Source organism: Malaclemys terrapin, chromosome 2, assembly GCF_027887155.1.
Source record: "Malaclemys terrapin pileata isolate rMalTer1 chromosome 2, rMalTer1.hap1, whole genome shotgun sequence".
Taxonomy (NCBI): Eukaryota; Metazoa; Chordata; order Testudines; family Emydidae; genus Malaclemys; species Malaclemys terrapin.
In genome coordinates this window covers 198,801,802-198,824,396 of record NC_071506.1, presented here as the reverse complement: position 1 = coordinate 198,824,396, position 22,595 = coordinate 198,801,802, and the positions used below count along the sequence as shown (strand labels likewise).

Here is a 22,595-nt window from a genome sequence, read left to right as displayed (position 1 = left end):
CCCACTCTCATTGAAGATGGTAGTTCAGGATCGATATTTTATTTAATTCTTGGCTTCTCTACTGAGACTGAAAACAAAGGTACCAACTGCAATAGTGTATTGTATGGACATCTGCTTACTAAGGACCTGATGCTACAAGATACTGAGCACTTAAGCAAGCATGTGCTTAATTTTAAACAGATAAACAGCACCACTCACTTCAGTATGGCTACTCATGCTTAAAGTTGACCATGTTTTTCATTGGCTCAGGGACAGAGTGCATAGCAATGGCACTGACCCTGATTTAGCAAATCACTGAAGCACATGCTTAAGTCTATCTATATTCAGGAAAACCCTTAAGCACATGATTAAAATTAAGAATGTGCTCACAGGCTTTACTGAAAGTGGGGCCTAAGAATTGGATGCCACTGAATATCTGATAGCTGTTAATTAGATGTTTTATTACTAAGGATACATGCAGGATTAAAAAAATGCAACAGATGTGAAAGATGCTGCATACCATTACCAGCTCTCTAAGCCATCTTGTCTTCTGAAAAGCAACCAAAAGTGTATTTGCATTACTTCATGCAAATGGTGCAGTGGATTTCACGCTGTTCTTCTCATTTAAATTCATGGACAAAAACCTTTCTTAATGTAGAGTTCAGGTTGCCTGGTAGTGCCTCACATCCTTCCAGAATGCTGAGTTCGGCTACACTTAAGCCTCCGAAAACTAGAAATTGAAGAGTTTAGGTACACCCCATCCTTCGCTGCAACCTTAACACTGCCCTCTTACATGATGCCCCATCATTCCAACATGACACATATCAGCACTCTGTCTTTACAGCTGCTCCAGAACACTTGGGGAACTGTACAACTAACACCTTCTCTTTCGTAAGGCAAAACTTGTGTTAGTGAGGTGTAGCAAACAGCAGCTACCTACCCACACCTGGCCTACACTCAAACACTGACTCCACACAAACCACCCCAGACTTGCTAAATGTTACCTTCACCTTTGCCCTGAGGATTCCTGCTGAGCCATTGTCTTCACTGATCCCTTACCAAGCCCTGGAGATTACTGCCATGTATGCCATGAGAGTCCTGACAATCCCCATGGTAAGAAGACCCCTGTGCACAGCTATGGTCAAAACCTATATAACTCAGTGCTAAAATGAGTCAGACTGGATCCCTCATGGCACATGCGCACGCACACACCCTTCCTCCTATCACAGTAATAGTTCTGCCAGGCCTCTCCAACTAATCCTGCCCCCATTCAATACAGTTAAACCGAACAGAGAACGCAGCTGGAGTACACGCAGGTAAGTGCTGGGATTCAAATCTGTGGAGTACAACACAAACCATGGCATGTTCTCTTAGCTGCTGTTTGTGTACTTATGCCACCCCTCTTAGTGAACCATTCCCAGGACTATTGTCAGCTCCAGGGGGCAGAGGTAAGGTTGTGTTGTGGGGGTGTCCCTTAACTTCATATTTACATTTGTGTTACTATAACTCTTCATTTCCTGGTTTTTAAGAGAGGAGTGTAGCTGAACTCAATGTTCTAGAAGGACATGAGGCATGATTTGGTAATCTGAACTCCAAGGATTTTTTTGTCCATAAATATGGACTTATGAACAGTGATACATATTGGAACCTTGAGAAAAGAACTGTGCAATAATAAAGTAATTAGAGACCCTTCCTAAGGATCTGTGCTACTTGAGCCAAAGTTCTTCCCCTAAAAAAATTTAAAACCCCTTTCCTGCAGGTGGCGAGTACCATGCCTGGTAGTGACTCTGAGCTATTTGCTCATGGAAGGAATTGAATTCACAGACAATGAAGGGGGCTGTGATTCAGTGACTACAGCATGTTGTCCTTACCTACTCTATGACTGACATTAAATATGCTTCTACATGCTTTTCCCCATCCCAACCAACCATAATTGACTCTTTGGTGCATCAGTTTAGCTCATTTTTAATCTAACGCCTGGGGGAAAGACAACAGATGCTGAGGAGCACATGGTTCAAATGGAGATGCCCCTTAGGGATGAATTTATTTATTAAAGGGGGAATGCTACACCCTAATAAAGAGGATAGGAAAAAAGTTGGTAAAATACAGGTACGAGCTAGTGAGATACAGTTAAAACAGATTCCTATTTAAATATAACCCATGAAGGCAAGCAGCTGAATATTGTCAAAATGTACAAGTAACAAGTGCTTATGTTACAAATGCCAAACGTTTCACTACGAAGATGGGCAAACTAGAGTGCCTGGCATTAAATGAGGATATTGGTATAATATACATCATGGAAACTTGTTAGAATGAAGATAATCAATGGGGCATGGTAATACCAGGGGTTAAAACATATAAGAATGACAACATATGTTGTGCTGGTGGAGAAGTGACATTATATGTTGAAGAAAGCACAGAGTCAAATATGATAAAAATCTTACATGAAACAAGCTACCGTTGAATCTTTATGAAATTCCATGCTTGAATAAACAGAGTATAGCAGTAGGAATATACTATCAACCTCCTGACCAGGATGGTGATGGGTCAGGGAGATTAGAGAGGCTACAAAAGCATAAAGCACAATTATAATGGGTGATTTCAACTATCCTCATATTGACTGGGTAAATGTCACCTCAGAGTGTGATGAAGAGAGGAAATTTCTAGACACCATAAATGACTGCTTCTTGGAGCACCTTGTCCTGGAACCCAAAAGGGAAAGGCAATTCTTGATGTAGCTCTAAGTGGAGCTCAGGATCTGGTCCAAGAGGTGAATATAGCTGAACTGCTCAGTAATAGCGACCATAACATCCTTGTAGAGGGGATAATGCCCAAACCCCACCATGGTAACATTTAACTTTAAAAAGGGGAACTACATGAGAATGAATGTGCTTGTTATGAGCATGGGGTCTATTTCAAAATACCATAATAAAGGCTCAGACTAAATGTATACCTCAAAGCAGAAGAGACAGTAAGAGGACCAAAAGAATGCCACCATGACTAAATAGTAGAGTAACAGAGACCATTAGAAGCAAAAAAAAAAAAAAAAAAAGTATGTTTTAAAATTTGGAAGTTAAATCCTAGTGAGGATAATAGAAAAGTGCACAAACTCAGGAAGGTTAAGTATAAGGCAGACCAAGAAATAATTTTAGAAGCAACTTGCTAAAAAAACAAACAAACAAAAAACCCCTTACTGTTAGCGTTTGTAAGTATACCAGAAGCAGGAAACCTGCCAAACAGGAAACTGGGCCAATAGACAACCAAAGTGTTAAAGGAGCACTCAAGCCAGAGAAGGCCATTCCAAAGAAGCTAAATTAATTCTTTACATTGATCTTCAGTGCAGAAGATGTGGGGGAGAAACCCACATCAGAGCTATTCTTTTGGGTCACAAATCTGAAATACTGTCCCACACTGATGTGTCAATAGAAGAGGTTTTAGAACAAAGTGAAAACTAAACAGTAATAAGTCACCAGGACCAGATGGTATTCATCCAAGCGTTCTGAAAGAACTTCAATATGAAATTGCAGAACTACTAACAGTAATATGTAACCTATTGCTGAAACAAGCCTCTGCACCAACCTGTAATGTTGATTTTCAACAACAGCTCCAGAGGTGATCCTGGCAATACAGGCAAGTAAGCCTAACTTCAGCACTGGGAGCATTAGTTGAAACTATAGTAAAGAATAGAATTAACCGACACATAGATTAACATGATTTGTTGCAGAAGAGTCAACACAGCTTTTGCCAAGGGAAGTCATGCCTCACCAATCTCTTAGAAATCTTTGAGGAAGTGAACAAGCATGTGGATAAGGGTGATCCACTTGAGATAGTGTACTTGGATTTTCAGAAATCCTTTGACAAGATCCCTCAAAGGCTTTTAAATCATGGGATAAGAGGGAAGTTTCTTTTGTGGATTAGGAACTGGTTAAAAAATAGGAAACAAAGGATAGGAATAAGTGGTCTTTCACAGTGGAGAGTGGTAAACAGCAGGCTCCCTCCAATGATCTGTACTGGGACCTGTGCTGTTCAACATATTCATAAATGATCTGGATAAGAGGAGTGAACAGTGAAGTGGCAAAGTTTGCAGATATCTTCCTTTTTGTACAGCATCACAGTTAACTAATTTCACTGATACATCACCACTGTCACAAAGTTGCAAAAAATCTTTTACAAAGTATGTCATGTCAGGTATCAATGGAAAAGTTAGACTGTTAAGTATCATCCTGTTTATATGCATGTACCATTTTTGTATCTCAAATTATGAATATTTGCTATGTATTTGTATCTAAAACATGTGTTGTGTTCCTCCGTCACACACACACACACAGATCTGCATCAACCCTAGCCAGCCTGCATGATGGCCCATTAAGGACAATCAAGTATTCTAGGGAGCATCCTGAAAACTCCTCAAAAAGCATGTACTCACTGAATGCCTCATGGCTCAACGAGACATGTGATAAGGAAATATGATCTAATACTCCATCTTTTACCAGTGACTTTCCATTCTCATGTGACTGTGGATCCCATATTGGCCAGTAACTTTCCATTGCACTTGGGCTGAGCTATAAATTGCAAGCTATGACATCACTGCTTTGTCTTCATTCCTGCTTTTTCATCTCTGGACTGTGATTTTCTAAGGAAGCTTTGAACAAAGGACTGAATGACCCCCAATCTGCTTGGGTGATTTATTACAAGCTAGGAAATTTAACATCACTGCTATTATCCTGCCTGCAAACTCTGAAATAAAGTGTAATGTATATGACTCAACCATTTAATAACTCTTCTTTTTATATTAATAAACCTTTTATTTTTAGTTACTAAAGGAATTGGCAACAGTGAGATATTTGGTAAGATCTAAAGTATACATATTGACCTGGGGGAGTGGTTGATCCTTTGGGATTAGAAGAACCTTATGTATGATTAATCTGGTTTTCAGTAACTTCTCATCATAAAGACCAGATGTCTGGGTGGTGATAGGGGATGGATTGCTTAAGGAGACTGTATTTTTAGCTTCTTTTTAATCAGTGTAGTGATACAGCTCACTTTTGTTACTGGCGTGGTGAATTCACCAATTCTGGGGTATACCTACACTGTTTTTTATCAGCTTGTCCTGAATTTGGCATTCTCAAGTGTGACCCACACCAGGAATGGTCTACAATAACTATCTTGAATGTTTTTGTACATCTAAAGCTGACTGCAGAGAGTTACAGGGGCATCTCACCAAACTGGGAGACTGGACAACAAAATGGCAGATGAAAATCAACTTTGATAGTGCAAAGTGATGCATATTGGAAAAAATAATCCCACCTGCACATAATGATGGATTCTTAATTAGCTGTTACCACTCAAGAAAAATTTGAGTTACTGTGGATAGTTCTCTGAAAACTTCAGTTCAATGCATAGCAGCAGTTAAAAAGGCAAACAGAAGGTTAGGAACTATTAGGAAAAGGATAGAAAATATCATATTATAATATAAATCCATGGTGTGTCCACACCTTGAATACTGCATGCAGTTCTTGTTGCCCTATCTCAAAAAGGATAAAGTGGAACTGGAAAAGTTTTAGAGAACGGCATCAAAGATGATCAAGGATATGGAATAGCTTCCATATGAGGAGAGACTAAAAAGATTAGGATTGTTCCATTTAAAACAGATGACTAAGGGGGATATGATAAAGGTCTATAAAATCATGAATGGTGTGGGGGAAAGTGTTATTTACCCTTTCCCACAATACAAAAACAAGGGGTCACCCAATTAAATTAGAAGGCAGCAGATTTAATACAAGAGGAAATATTTTTTCATACAACATGCAATTAAACTGTGGCACTCATTGCCATGTGATGTTATGATGGCCAAAAGTGCAACCAGGTTCAAAAATGAACTAGGTAAGTTCATGGCAGATAGGTCCAGCAATGACTATTAGCAAAGATGGTCAGGGTTGAAACCCATTGTTTGGGGGCAACCTTAAACCTCTGACTGCCACATGGGGAAGACTGGAGTGGATCAGTAACTGCCCTGTTCTGTACACTCCTCCTGAAGCTCTGGTATTAGCCACTGTCAGACAGGATACCTGGCTAGATAGAGTACTGGTCTGACTCAACATGGCAGTTCTTTGCCAACCTGGAATAGTCAGCTTGATCCTCAATAACTTTTCCAGTGTTGCTTCCCCCAAGGGCCAGCGGGTGCTGTGCACTAGCTGAGAAATCCCAAGGGGCTGATATCAGTTTGGGGAGGATCAGAACCAGTGTCTGAGCCACAGGTGTGTGTACAAAGACATTAGAAGGATTAGAGGATTGTCACAAGGCTTTCAAAGGGGTTTTTAAGCTAGGGAACCCCTTGCTCAAACAATCCCAAATATCACCTAACCAGCCCTATCCTGGGCCCTTATGAGGCACAGCAATTTTTGAGACAGTCTAGGCAAGCAGGTGGATTTCAGACACTATAACGACTTTTCTATTAAACAGTAGTCAAGTCTCAACTACACTTAACTACAGCAGAGTTACCACTCTCCTATGATGACTGTGGCTTCAATATGAAGTTAGGCTACCTTTCACACATCAGCAGTCATGCCTGAATTTTGCATGCCATCACAGAAGTGCATCAGGGATTAACTGGAGAACACCAGAAGGAGGAAGCTTTGTATAAATAAGGATTATATCAAAACACCCAATATTTTAATGAAAGAAAATGGATATCCACACATTTGCACTTATGTACAATTTTGTGATATATATATAATTTTAAGCTGTTTACAAATAACATTTAATGCTTCAAATATTACATAATGTTGATATTATATTTCTAGCAGAAATAAATATATTGCACTTAAAAAGAAACTTTTCATTAGATGTTGCTTCATAATTTGTTATGTTCATAACTTTTTTCCATAAAAAGATTTCCCCTCCATCACCCCCTCCCCACCCCTCTCCCCAAACACACACTTTCATTACATGGTGAATGTGCTCACTCAAGGCATTATAAACAACAAATTAAACACAGCAAACAGCAGGACTGTGGTACATTCTGTTAAAGAGGCTACACATCCAGTTTTTACCTTCCCTGTTTTTAAAAAGAAATCTTTACCCATTTCTGAAGATACAATAAGAAAATAAGAGACTATTTAAAATGTGCCAGAGGTAAAATACAGCAAACTGTATTTCTTGTCCATATACTATGATAAGTTACTTCACAGAGTATTTATTTAGATCACTGCTCAATTTATTTCAAAAGGGAAAATAACGCAATAAAAACTTGTATGCAGTGTTGTTGTAGCCATGTCTCTAATATCCTGGGACTGACAAGGTGGATGAGGTACTTTCTTTGACTGGACCAACTTCTGTTGGTGAGAGAGACAAGCTTTACACAGAGCTCTTCTTCAGGTCTGGGAAATATATTCAGAGTGTCACAGCTAAATACAAGGCAGAACAGGTTATTTAGCAAAAGTAGTTAATAGGCCGCTTCACCTTGAATGGTCCCTTGAAATGTGTTAACTATTTATACTAAACCGTCTGTTTCACCTTGTATTTAGCTGTGACACTCTGAATATGTTTCCCAGACTTGAAGAAGAGCTCTGTGTAAGCTCAAAAGATTGTCTCTCTCATTTTATAGACCAGAAACCACATTCAGTGACAGTTTACCAGAGAGTCCAAAATGCCACCTCACTGCAGACAGAAGGGATAAGTAGCGAAACCACATTTTCTGCTGCAGAAAGGGACAGTAAGGAGTGGTAAGAATGAGGCCTCACCAAATGAACATTCATTTCAATGAGTAAAAGTCACCCTGTGCAGAGAACCAACAGAATGGCTCTTGCCACAGAGCCTCTTCAAATAATGAGACATGTGGTGCTTAGGCCTGAATGCTGACTCTTTACACAGGGGTGAATTTCACCCAATTGGTATAAGCTTTCAGTTTAGGACACTTCCCAAAAGATTTTAAAAACATTTTTCATTAATACTTCTGATCTCCCACAATACACACAAAGATCTCGTGGGATCTAAACAAGTCATCAAATCACCTTTTTGTTTTTAAAAACAAGTTGGTTTTTAAAAGTCAAATATTTGCTGAATCTTGAGAGGATGTCCCCCCATGGTCCATTGCAGTACAGGAAAAGTTAGTGCCCAATGGCAAGGCTTTTAGAAGCACTTGGCACCTACCGTTGCTCTCAAGGCCTTAAGGGGGTGTGTTTGCTAGGAAATTTTGTCAATTTTTCAGCATTGGTGCTGTTCCACTGGTGCCAACAAAGATGTACAAGCTAGTGCAGACTATGCACAGGCCATGACGCCAGTGACAACCTGCAGTCTGTCTCCACTAGACCTTACCAATAGGTGGGACTGCACCTGAGCTGAAAAATGGCTACAACATTTCCCAGAGTAGAGAAGACTTAACGTTTTCCTTGGACCTAGCAAGGGCCCATTTTTATCTGAAATGAAAGAAATCGCTCCTTAGTTTTGGAATTTAACCCATTTCGTCTATACTGCTTAAGTCAATTCATGTGTTCTGTATCTCACTACAATCAATGGCTCTGAATTTGTACCCAGGACTGTCCTGCAGAGTAGGCAACAGACCAACTAGGGCACTTCTGAAAACTGAACAGCTAAATTTAAGATGTGTTTTATGTCTTACTTCTTTCAGTGTTCCAGAAATAAAAAGGAAATTGGATAAAGGCATCTAAGTCATTTGCCTTAGTCTGGGATTCCTTTGATTGATACAAGATGTGAATATTTCTGGGTAACAGAGTAATTAAAAAAAAAACATCCAAATCTATTCATAACACGGAGCCAGGCAATAAAACAATGGACTGAAGATAATCTTACCATTCTGTTTGAAAAGCAAATCCAGGCATGTTCATCCAGCCCTCCTTAAAAGAGAAGATCACCCATTCTGCTTAGCCAAGAAAGCTCGGAAAAATGAGGTGTGTTCTATATCAGGCATAAAATGTGAAATACATAGAAATAGAACAGTTTAAATTATATTTGGCATTGCTAAAGCCATCTACCAGTGGCAGACATTTTTCCTCAAAGTGCTATCATTGGGATATTGGCAATTCAGGAAGAGATTACTGGAAGAGATTACTGAGCCAGCATCAAAGTAGAACAGGGATTCTTTTTTTAAGCAATCATAAAAAAATTCAATGTTTAAACAGTTAAAATCTGGATTGCATTTCTAATTTTTTTATCTACTTATTCAAATCAATGTAAAGCAGTCTGAAAACTGGTTACTAGTCTCCTCTGACAAGTTCCTACACTGGCATTGTCACTAATGTCACTGTCCAGCTAGCGGGATGCCATTAGTGAGATTGGAAAAGCTTGGTGAAATCTTGTTCCCATTAAAGTCAGTTACAGCTTTGCTACCGACTTTAGTGGGGCAAGGATTTCACCCCCTAAGAACAGTCAAAATTTACACTCAGATGCTGCCTTCTGCTGGAAGGCAAGAAGGAGAGCAAATCACAATAATATAGGGCAGAAATTCCCCATACCTATGTCAATACTGGCATGGGTGCTCCCATTCAGTAACATTGCTCTCCTCTACCACCAACTGAAACCCTTCTACAAGATCCAGGAGACTGGAGACCCCTGGATTAATGCTGCTGGGAGCTCCATGGCCACACTGCATTTGAATCATGTGTTTTCTTTGCCTGCATTGATGGGGAATCCAATGGGTGCAGTGGTTTAAAAGGGATTATGTTGCTGTGGGGAGGAACTAGTCAGACAGCACAAAAGAGGGGTTGACTACTCAGAGACACTAAGGGCTTTGGAATCAGCCTGTGGCTCCTCAGTCACTGAGGTTCAAAAGCCTTATCCCCTTCCTGACAGGATGGCAAACCACTCCCTGCCGTGGGGAATAGTCCATGAGTTTTGGAGAGAACGTCCCACTCCCATGCATGTTCTCTACATGAGGAGAGGGCTAGTGCCATATTTTTCCATAGACCTTTCACATTTTATTCCTAGTGAAGAAGCATTTGCCTTTCATTGGATATTTTAGCATTTGTCTGTTACTATACTTGTACCCTAGGAAGAAACAGAACTTCCTTTGAAATTTTTTCATACTCCATTAGCATCATAGCAGAAATTTCACATGGAGAATATTGGTGCTATTAGGACGGACTCATAAAAATGGCTAAAGAGGTCAAAGAATCTATTGCTTAGACTTCGCTTTGTTAGAGGAACAGCAGGTCAGCGTGAGAAGATTGGTCTCAAATTATAAAGGCTCCATCAGCCTACCTGTTTCAAATTTACTTCTTGAGTCAACTGAAACAGAGAGCCACTGTACTTGCTTGAGCATTTTCTGGTACGTGCACACACAAAAGAGTTTTAAAGTAACTGGGCTGAATTCTTCACACAGTAACACTGCATGCAACACCAGATAAGTTACTGAAGTTGCACAGGATGTATATGAGGTCACAATTTTTCTCAGATTTTGCCATTAGCTAGCATAGGATTAGCACCTAGTTAAAAAGGAATGACACATTTATGTTACGTAAGCCAAACAATTGAAAGGGGAGGGAAAACTGTCAATTGTCCCACCAAATCTGCACTGAAAATTTTTAAAATGTGGCATTATCTATATATTTGAGGAGTTAACTAACTTTTGCAGCATATGTATCTGTTCCACCAATATTCTCAGATTTCCCCAAAAGTAGGGTTCTTCATATCAAAACAGGGCATGATTAGCCAAAAGTGGGTCTTCAGTACAAATAACTTGCAGCTAAGTCTGACAGCCGAGAGCAAACTCCAGTATGTAGGTACAGCTGGCCAAATTCAACATCTATTTACTGCCCATGCAAGCAGACAGAAGGCTTGGCCCAATATATTGATTTGTGACATTTCCCAGAGGACCTCTGAGTCCAGAAATCATGAATGGATTATCATGTTCACCCATTCAAAAAAAAAAAAAACTCATTTGCCTCAGATAATTTTACACCAGTCTTTGCAGCATTCCCTATGCAAAGTTGGGTGAAGGCAAAATAAAACTTCAATTACTGAGGTAATGGTACCTATTTGTTCAAGGGAAAAATTGGCAAGATTTTAAAGGCAACCAGCTGTTCTTGATTTATCAGTACAGGTCTCATCTGTCAGACAAATATCCTTTGTTTTACTCAGCTGCAACGGAACATAGCGTAAGAATTAGGCAAAGTGTGAGATGCTATTACAGCATTTTGTGGCAGGACAGCAAGAGGCAAGTCAGTGGGCGACAGCCAAGAGACTGTCATGTGACATGCCTTTCCATTCACCCAGATGTATGGCAGATAGCATAAAATGCTGCGATCTCTATTGCATATAGTGTTGTAACACACATTGGTCAGGTATAAAACAGAATAATGCAACGAAGACTGGCCTTCCACTCTAAGCCTTACTTCTGATCAGCCCCTACAGTCCCTTGTAAGTTCTCCTTATAGAACTCGTGACTAGGGTGTAAGAACTGGGGTCAATAAGCATATGGTATTTCTTACCTATATACAGAAACTATACATTGGCTGAGCTGATTGGACCCTGCTCTTTCATCTGAATGTTGTTTATTCTTCACAGATGTTGAAATTCACCCTGTACAGAGAGCCAGCACAAGACATCAACACCTCTTAAGACTTCAGTGGTGCACAGGCCTCAAGTTGGATCTCTGCACAGGAGCAAATCTGACCCATTATTTTAATTACATTATTATATTACAGACAAAAAAATAACTAGAAAGTCTGGATTGCAGCCAGAATCAGACCTATTGTTTACACAACCATGTTTAATTAGAAACCTATTAAAAGATAGATATGAGTAAAATATTGTGGGCCAAATTACATGCTGATTTATACCCCCAGGCCATTCCACTGATCAAACTGTGACATATATAAACACAGAATTTGGCTCTGGTCTGCCTGGCAGGACAGCATAGCTGGCAACATTACTCATCACCATGAAAATCAGAGGAGAAGCTAGTAAATTCTTATGTGCTGGTCATGCACCAGGATCCACTGACATTTGCAAGTTGGATGGGCAGACCTTTATAGTAAAAGAATTTGGCTCTGTTTCTTTATCTCATACAAGTGCACATCTGGAGAGAGGGGTCCTTTAGTATCAGTGGCAGATAAATGATTCAGGGTGAAGATTTGAGATCTTTCATTTTCAGATTAAAAGTAACAGATCCTTCAGAATAAATTTTTCCTTCCATCACTCCTGACAGATGCTTAAATTGCGCCCTTCTGGGATATGTGAGGAGCTCATTTTTAGACAAAGCACAGAATATAACATTTTATATAGTTCTCAAACAGTCTTTTTTTTCTGAACTGATAACTTCGTGAACTCAAAGAAAATAAAGAATTCAAGACTTGTTTTGTGATCATATTTTCTTGGTATTTCCCCTTTAGAACTAAGAAACGGTTCTTACTGAAGATAAGCCAGAAGGACAATCTTTCCCCCTCCTTTTCTCCCAGCAAACTAATGCTGAGATAGCCTAAACATGCTCAAAGCTATAGCAATAAATCTTCCCATATTGGCTCTCAGAAGGAAGGATGGAGTCAAGTAAGAGTATTGCCTCTTTCAGGATTCTTTTAGCATGTGGAAAAAACTATACACAATTAATTTGTACATTGCTGCGTAAACGCACCTTCTTACTCCGCTAGGCATAATGCACCTTCGGATCAACCTGCACTTGGCTAAAAGTCCTGTGAACTTTTGGCTGTAGCACACAGATCCTTTTGCAACTCCAAGCTTCATTCTCTTGCTGTGACCCCTTGATGGAGGAATCTGTATCCACAATGCATTATGTTAGCTGGTCTGTTATGAGTTCAGCTCTTTCTCCATAGGTCTTTTGGGAAGGTCCCCTGTATTTTCATACCAAATTTGCACATTTAAAAATCTTGATTTCCCTTGTCTTATGTCACTCATACAAATGGTGTCATCACTGCAGAGGAATGACGCAGTCCTTGAATAGCTGCATAAGGCCCCTGCTGAAAGTAATGGTGGTATCTGGGCATGTGGAATGATGGGAATGTTGGGCCACTACCTTGCATTGAGCTGGCTATGGCAGAAGGTGTAAGAGGCATTCCCAGGCGGCTGTATGGAGGCAGAGATCCTTGGATTGGATGAGGGATGGGTGTAGCTATGGATGCAGTGCTGGTACCAAGGGCAGTCAAGGACTGTGGGTGCTGAAATCCAGGAAAACTGGTTGAAGAGGATACCCAGGAGCTGAGGGATAAGTTATCGGATGTTGTAAAAGCTGATCCTGAAAGAAAATAAAAGGCTGAAGCCTAAGGTAGCTTAAAATAGCAAAAAGATATAAAAAGGAAAGGGAATCTTTCACAGCAAAGTTGATATGGAAAACATTCCACAGATTGACTGTGCACTTCATTACCAGGGGATGTTGTGAAGGCCAAAACTATAATTGGGCTAACAAAAGAATTAGATAAGTTCATGGAGGATAGCAGGAGTGCTGGAACAATTTTTATAGTGGGGGTGCTGAGAGCCATTGAACCAAACTGTAAAACCTGAATATGATGGAAACCACTTCAAGCCAGAGGGTGCGGTAGCACCCCCAGCATCTCTAGTTCCAGCATTTAAGGAGGATAGGTCCATCAATGGCTATAAGCCAAAATGGTCAGGGATGCAGCCCAATGCTCTGGGTGTCCCTCAGGCTCTGACTGCCAGATGTTAAGACTGGACAACAGAGGATGGATCACTTGATAATTGCCCTGTTCTGTTCATTCACTCTGAAGCACCTGGAATTGCCTGCTGTCCGAAGACAAGATATTAGACTGGAGGGACCACTGATCTGACTCAGTATGGCCATTCTTATGTTAAGAGGGGATGCCATTGGAAATTAAATACTCTAAAAGAATTCCCTAACTTTTTAGGTTATTATTCCAGGATTGCTCCCTTTCATATCTACACCTTAGATGAAGTTTCATTTTAAGAAACTGGTTGAAGTTGTTTGGAGAGCAAAATCAGCATTGCTCATTTATTTTACATAGCACCTCAAGGAATACACCACTTTAAAATAGAATTTTATTCTGCAGTTTGTCAGTCTGTAGATGGATATAAAAATGCCATCCACTGTTAATACTGGTGCCAAAAACTGAAACATCTGGCTAGCAGAGGTAAAGTCTCATTTCAGTGCAGCACTGTGTTAAGAAACATGCTCCTAACATTTTATATCAGCTGGTCACCAGGGCTGGTTAAAATTTTCCAAAATTTGAGTTTGATAAAAATTTCATCAAAAATTGATTTTAAAAAGGATTTTTTCCCAGTGAAATTTTGTCAAAATTTGGGGGGGGAGGGGGTTGGGGTCAGGGAAGAAAATAAAACATTTGCAAAAAGATCCTATTTTTTTAATCGCTTTTCAGCAAGCTCTAGTGGTCAGATAGTAACCATAAGTGGTAGGATCGACAGACTTGCCTGGCTACTGAAATCTCTCAAAATATATTGGAATATTGGATGCAGTTCTATTAAACATGTGCTCTAAGGAAGAATTTTCTAACCTAATAAGGGTTTATTATTTGTTAACTTCCAAAAATTGCTGTTTTCTGAAACCTCACACCCTATAGCATTTCTTTGCTATTCCTCTCCTTTGAGGATTTCAGAATTAGAAAAAAGTAAGACTGTTAAATTACATATGAAAAAAAAAATGTTTTAATTAGCCCACTTGACAGCAATCTTTTTGGCATGCCTGTGGATAATTTGCTTTGATAACTACACTAAGGCCATGTCTACACTACAGACACTATAGCAGCATGGCTACAAAGCCATAGATATGCCTCTATAACAATGTCATGTAGATGAGGACTACAACTATAGAAGAGGTTTTTCACTTTTGAAAGCCAATCACTCTCAAAGTCTGATGCAAACTGTGCACTCGGTCACGGTTATTCATACATATCTGATTAGGCAGCTCTAAAACCCAGAGAGATAATAATAATAATAAAAAATAATATTTTTGTCATTATTTCTTTGTTCATGTCCTTTTTGTGTTTGCTTTTCTGTCTAAATCCTGTCCTTTTGAAATCAATGGTGAGACTCACATTGGCTTTAATGAGGCCAGAATTTCACCCTAACTCAGCATTCTGGGAAATAAGTTCACTGACAAAAATGTTTGGCAATGCACAATCTTAAGCCAATATTGCAGAATATTCATGGGGAAAGAATTTTAAGTTTGCAATAAGTGGCATTTGCTTCAGAAATCTGACTGGAAGAGATATGCTTAGCCAGTCATGAAAGAGAAATAATATGAAAACACATATATGACAAAGAAAAATAGTTTGAATGATATACTGACTATTCAGAACAAACTGCTCACAAGCAACATGTAGGCAAACAATTTTTTGCAGAAGAATTTCAAACAACAAGTACATTTCGTGACACTCTGCACCCCATACTCACCACTGTCATATAATTATGATACGTTTTGTACAAAGTATGCCTTTTGAGGTATCATTCTAAAAGTCTTGTTCTGTTAAAGATTTAATACCCTGTTGGATGGTAAGTGCTATCATTGTATGTGGAGTTATGAAGTTTGGCTATGTATATGCTACAGAAACATGTTGTGAGGTTGAGAATGCCCACAAGCAGCCTTTCAGGTACAACAGTAAAAAGGCCAAACAATATTAATGGCTTATTGAGGAAATACACACAAACACAAGGTTTACCCCAGGAACTATGTACAACCGAAACCTCTCCGAGACAGCACTACACAATGGGAAGTTTGACCCAGGTAACAGTAAAAGAGCTTCCCAGCAAGTGGGAAGAAGATATAAGGGGGAGTGACATGACTGGACCTCACTCCACACATAAAAGAATACCTGGAAACACCTGAGGAAAAAAAGACTGAATGGGGAGAAGTGCTGGTCCCAGGCTAAAGAGATTTCTAGCCTGTATATGGAAACTTGGTGGACTGCTTGTATCATCAGTCAGGGTGAGATATTGCTAATTCAAATCCGATCTATCTAGTATATTAGGCTCAGTTTGTGTTTTTGTTTATTTGCTAGGTAATCTGCTTTGATCTGTTTACTATTACTTCTAATCACTTAATCTATCTTTCTGTAGTTAATATACTTGTTTTATGTTTTATCTTAACCGGTTAATTTTTGAGTGAAGTGTTTGGGAATCCTAGCTCTGTAAACAAAGGCTGTTGCATATCTTCCCCACATAGAGGAGGGGGAGCGAATTAATTAATGAGCTTGCATCATACAGATCCCTGTGCAGTGCAAGACGGTATAATTCTGGGATTATACTCCAGTAGGGATGCAAGGCTGGGGAGCTGGGAGCCTCCTGTTTGTCCATGAGTGGCTTAGGTAAAGCATTCAGGTAACTCAGCTGGGTGTGGCGCCACTTGCTGTCATGTTGGGTGATAACAGGGCCTGGAGAGAGTGCCTGAGTCACCAGCAAAGCAGAGTGAGAGAGGCCAGCCCAGCTGAATTGTTAGGGGGCACAGCAGTTCCAACAGCTCCGAGACTGCACGCTGGGGGTCACAACCGCTCACACATTTGAAAAAAATAAAATAAAATCAGTCTGATCATGGACAAATCCTCAAAAGCAGAAAAAAAGCAAAATTCACTGGATAAATTATTCATGATAAACGCTTCCCCTGCATAACTAGACAGGAAAAGCAGTCCAGTAAAAGTGAATTGCTCTAGAATGAAAGATATGTCAAATCCATAACAGAGGTGGACTTGAACCAAATTCCGAACCAAATCCGAACATCCCTGAACATGGGGGAAGTTTGGATCTAGACCCAAACTGCAAAGATAGCTTCTCTCTACAATAGACCAAAACAAAATCTTGTATTAACCCTGAATCTGAATATCTCTGAGTTGTGTAGAAGTTTGTATCCAAATCTGGATTAGTATCTGAATTTTACACTTGGCCCTATCTCTACTAGTAACCCTGAGCTGTGTCATGTATGAGTTTGTGTACACGTGCATATATGTGTATGTGCACACATAGGTACACATACAGTATATTTTTAACTGTAGAGGTTATGTTTTGTGTACCAATATGTATACCTCCTATTTGTTAATAGCTTTGGTAACCAGACTTCATGTTACCATGAACTTGACATTTTGTGTTCTGGAAACAGTGACAGCTTCTCTGGGATTCTCAGAAACTACTGGCCTTTGTGATCACATTTTCAGATTTGATTATTGTATTATATGGGATATATCTATCTCATAGAACTGGAAGGGACCTTGAAAGGTCATTGAGTCCAGTCCAGTCCCCTGCCTTTGCAGCAGGACCAAGTACTGTCCCAGACAGATTTATTTTTGCCCCAGATCCCCAAATGGCCCCCTCAAGGATTGAACTCACAACCCTGGATCTAGCAAGCCAATGCTCAAACCACTGAGCTATTCCTCTCCCAAGACTGCCTAAACAAAATGATCAAACCAATTTGGGGTGAGGAGAGGATCCCTGCAAACCATTGCCTGTTGCAAGAATTAAACCCAAAATAAACTTTAGGAGATCCTGAAATAGTTTGCAGATGAAGCAGGTCATGAAGTCACCAGGCAGGGAATAACACATGAAGGACAGTAAGGGATACCCATAGCACTACAGGTCTATTTTAACTAGCATAGTGACTGCAGACGTAACTTGTCCAGCAAGCATCCATTTGGAAGGCAACTTGGGGTAGCAATTGGTCTTGCAATTGGTAAAACAAGCAAAACTAAGTCATTTGGGAGTGAAATGACAGGAAGGACTGGGGCTTTAGTCAGCCAGGTTATTACAAGTTCAAGCCTGCATGTTCCTTGGCACTGCTCAGGCAATGCAGCATAGACATATTCTGGCTGGAGATGGCCAGCAGAGGGTTGTTCTTGGGTAAAGGAACGTTCCCTGGCATCAAGCTGGTGAAAGCAGCATAGCTCTCTCCTGCACCAACCACCTCCTAACTCACCACCAGTGTACAAAGCATGCCAAAGATGGGCTGGGGGCTAAACTCCACTGGTGTAGGATCAGTTTGGGGCCTTATCTCAGTGGCATAAGTTAAAGCAACACTGCAGAGCTGGGCAGCACTGGTTGTGGCCCCCTTCTCTCCGGCACTGCGAAGAGTTGAGATGCAGTGGAGAATTTAGCCCTTAGTGTGTTCTCTTCAATGTATTTTCCTACCTCTGCTTTGTGTTGCCTGGCTCTCATCTCCCAGAACATCATCTTCTCCTCCATAGGTTCTGATGGGGGAGCGTGCATAGGAATGCTTTTGAATAAGGCTCTCCACACTCTCTCTATGGAAGAAAGCAATATTGTACATCAGTAGCATCCTAAGCATTACCTCCTCTGTTTAGTGTATAAACCCTGTAACCCATTCTATGCTGTAACTAAGCCAGATGTGTCTGACGCGTATGGATGACATCAGTTCAGACACTATAGCTGAATGAATAATTAAATTAGGGGGGAAAATGATGAACAGATTGTCTGTGCTCATGAAGTGCACACCAACAGATCATATTTTTCTCCAAATCATTAAAACAAGATGTTTCATGCATTTCAGTTACTCTGTGGCTTGTGTTAAAAATCTCAAATGCAATCAATATTGTTTACTCATTGTTGGCCACATCTTACATTGTATTGTGTCTGGTCCTGGAATGAATGAGAGCAAATTTACCACCAAGTTTCTCGTGTATGTTTTCACAGACAGTCAATATAAAACCAGCCTCAGCAAGTATTTGAAGATGCAAGCTTAAAATTCACATTCTGTGAACATTTGTGCTAGTAAAACTAGGTCTGGGTCAGGAGTGATGGCCACAATCCAATTCACAATGAACAAGTGTCCACTTCACAAATACTACCATCACAGCTGGCACTCCCCCATTCTTGCACAGATTATCAGCAAGATCAGGGCATAGGCATGGACACAGCTCACCCACAAGGACAGTCCTCACAGTCATGGTGTAGGCATTTTACAATACAGTACGGGAAATCGGCTGTGCTCCTTCTCATGTGGTATATATTCTGTGGACTAGTAGAGGTCTGGTAGGCCTAGACCTCTCAGCCTGACACCTTGAACAAGCACTGAATTCACACAAATAGAAGAAAGTCATAGCTACATGATGAGTAAGCCAATTTATGGAGAAGACCAAATTAATCCCTGGTATATTTCCATTTAAATCAGTGACATTACACCAAGAATGAATCAAATACATTTCCAGTGTGACATTACATTCCTGTTCTCATCCAGGAAATCCAGTCTATAAAGGATTGGGGCCTATCTTACAGCACTTTCCTCCTACCAAACCAGGTTTTGCTCTTGCTGAGCCAGCTCACTCCCTGGGGTAATTCTGGCTGAGCTCTCTTACAGAATCCAGGCAAGCACTTTCCAGCTGAGGTAGATGTTTTTAGTTTAAGGCTTCTTACCAAAAACAAATCCAAACTTTACAGACTCCTCCCTCAAAGCCTGTGCAGGCCAAGTAGTCCCTTCCCCAATTCTGCCCCTCACACCAGCAATGCAAAATTTCCTGGCTCTGACCTCAGAAATAAAGGACTTCACATAATCTCCTTTCTGTCCATTTTGATTTCTGGGGCAATTCCTCTCTGCAGTAGCTCCAGTAGTAGTTCATTGGGAGCACAGCCCCTGACCGCACCCCCCCTTCAACTTTCTGATGGGTGTTGCAGTCTCCCCTCTCCATTTCCTGTTGCCCTCTTTTATACGGATCAACCATTAAGATCCAGCTCTTTTCTCAGGTGCAGAGGGCAGGGCTAATTAGCTAGCCTGACCCCAGAGGCATGGTATCCCTTATACCTTCACAAAGGTAAGACATCTGTTTGGCGCAGGTTTCTTTCAGCCTTACCATTTGATAATTTTGCTACATGTATTTTATTATGGCAATTCAGCTGTTGCAAAAATTCCAAGGAAAAACATTTTCCAAATAGCACAATAAATCACCGTGCCACATGTTTTCCTTTCCTACAAAAAGGCTATTATAGTAATTTTGTCCTTGGTCTAACGCTGGTATCATTACTTATGCTAGTCCCCTGGAAAAAAATAAAAAGGGGATCTTATCTAAGTGATTTACTTGTGTCAGGATTGGAAGTGGACTGAAAGCAATGGCAGTTCCTACATAGAGGATGATATAATTGAATTATTGCCTTTTAAGTGATTGAAAACAGTGGGCATATCAGGCCTATCTCCAAGAAGATTTTACAAAGAAAAAGACAGACGGCATTGTTTATGTTATGTATTTAATGCCTCTTAGTCTTTTCTTTTTCAAACAGACTGGGAAATGTTACTTACCAAGAAATAAATAAACAAACATGGAGAATAGGAGACCAGCACAGAATAATGAATTGGGATTGCCTTGGCAAAGTGGGGTAGATGCCAGGCGGTAAGCACTTTCACATTTGAAGGCCAGATATACAGCAACTAACCTTAAAAGCTCTGAAAAAAATAAATCACTTTCAGGTGATATGTCTGTATTGACTTTATTAGTAGTAAATGTCTGCTTGTAATGATATACTCTGATGTACGGTATGTAATAATGTTGTGAAACGACAGAAACAATGCAGGCTCCAGTTCTAGTTCAATGGGCCAAATTCATCTGTAACCTTATGAGGTTCAATGGGGGTACATTACAGATGAATTTGGCCCAATAAATTTACCTTTGAATTTCCCTATGGGAATTTAAAACTAAATCAAATACCCACAATTATTGCAGACTAAATTCTTTCCAGATGGGTCACTTTGCTAGACAGAGAACTGTATTATCTTATGTGGTTGTCTTTTTTCAAAGGGAAAAGAGGTCTGACTTTTAAGTGAACCCTGAATGTGAAAAGTCTGAAAGTGGGGCACAGTATGTTAGGATTTTTTTTTTAATTATTATTACTATTATTTCGCAGATATTGTGCCACAAATCATCTGATTCATTGTGAAAAGAAAAGTATTTTAAAAACAGGAAAAAATTCAGAATGAGGAAACTGAGATTAGAAAAAACAGCTCATGACACAAAAGTGTTAGTTCTGAGCGACAACCTTGGGCCAGGTCTACCCACATTTTTTTGCCTGTACTGTAATGTCGCTTAGGGCTGTGATTTTTTTTTTTTTAATGACTTTTTATACCAGCAAAAACCCTAATGTAGATACTGTTATACTAGCAAAAAAGTTCTTTTGCTGGTATTGTTTATTTCATTGGGGAAATGGAATGAGTTGTACGAACAAAAGAACTCTTTTGCTGGTGTAAGCTGCATCGGCTCTAGGACGATTTGGGTTCGAGTTTGAACGGCAAACCCTTTCTAGTGCAGACAAGGCCCTGTTCTCTGCAGCTGAGGTTTAACATTCAAAATTTTACATAAGCTAATCTAGTCTGACTGCATTGCTGGTTTATGGTTTCATTACAAAACAACTAATGATTTTTAATTTTAAAGGTCTAGATTTTGAGTCACACAACGTGTCTGTGTGGGGGAGTAAAAGAGTAAGCCCTCCAACCAAGAACCCCCTACACAGATTACCTGGAATTTTGGATTAGACAAAAGTGCACCATCTAGGATAGCTATAGCATGACAATCTGTATATGGAGATTGGGGGTGGGGGAGAGAAATACTCAAAAAAACAACCACCCCAAACATAGAAATGAACTTAATGGGAACAATACTCATTTATTTAAAATGTATATAGTTTTATATTTATGTGTGCAAAAGGTCTTAAGCAAATGAAAGGGATTAATAACTAGGCTGATCATGTCACAACATTGCTCAAAAGATATATGCAGATAATTTTATAAATCACTGAAAGAGAAATCAATATTTGCCATATTGTGATTCTGTTCAATAAAAATACTTAATAAATGAAAACTGTAGACTGAAAATCAGATTGTTGGTGTTTTTAGATGCATTCCTTGAAAATGTTCAGAGTTGATCTATAATCAGGTGACCATCTTGTGAAAAATGAAGTAATTTCAGTTTAATCCAAGAAAAGCTTTTGGTCTTCAGTTTGCAGACAGTTATTGCCTAATGCTGAACTCAACTGATTTTTACTTTATGCAATTACTTAGATTTCTACAACGCCTTCTATTTACCAGTAAATTTAGGCAACTGAATATTGGGAGATTTAGAGCTGTAAGAGAAGTGGAGGTGAAGATGCTATCTTACTGCCAATTTTTTTTGCATGCTCTCCCAACATTTTTTCACCCTTCAAGCTCCCCTTTTAAACTTAGTTCTATTGTAAATATGAATGAAGTACACACATTAGTACTATAAAATATTATGATCAAATTGTGCTAAGTATACAACCGTACAATAATAGTATGGAATGGGTTGGAGACTAGGAAGAGGTCATAGAAGATAGGAGCTGAAGCGGTCTGAACAGGGGAGTAACTGTGTAGCAGAAGGAAACTGATGGCAAGAAGGAAACTGAGTTGCTGCTGGCCAGCATGGAACAGGAGGACATGCTGATGACAGTTGTGGAGGAGGCAGGATGAACAGGATAAATGGTAATGTGAGAAGGAAATTACGAGGATCTCAAAGAACTGTAGAGTGACAGAAGCACGTGGGGAGACAAGACTGGTCAATCAATCTTCATTTATATTGAATAAAGTCCCTCTCTTCTCCACATCAGAAAGAAGCAGTAGTGGTTTTGAACCGTGAATCCAATAATGTGGACAGTTCGTAGCATTTCAATGATGCATGGGTGACTGCAGCACCCATTGCATGCTGCATATCAAG

At 39.8% G+C, this 22,595-nt stretch overlaps 1 protein-coding gene across 2 annotated transcripts in view; it reads right to left on the bottom strand.

Moving 5' to 3' along the window:
* Positions 1–6,699: 6,699 nt before the first annotated feature.
* Positions 6,700–22,595, bottom strand: part of TBX20 (T-box transcription factor 20) — a 49,389-nt gene continuing 33,493 nt past the window's right edge. The window contains exons 8-9 of one of the 2 annotated variants that reach the window (XM_054020650.1): positions 18,055–18,167; positions 6,700–13,186 (exon numbers count right to left, since the gene is read on the bottom strand). In XM_054020650.1, the coding sequence (XP_053876625.1) occupies positions 12,846–13,186; positions 18,055–18,167 (454 nt within the window). In that variant the 3' untranslated portion in view covers positions 6,700–12,845. The remainder of the gene's footprint in view (positions 13,187–18,054; positions 18,168–22,595) is intronic. The other variant, XM_054020651.1, reaches the window with a different exon arrangement.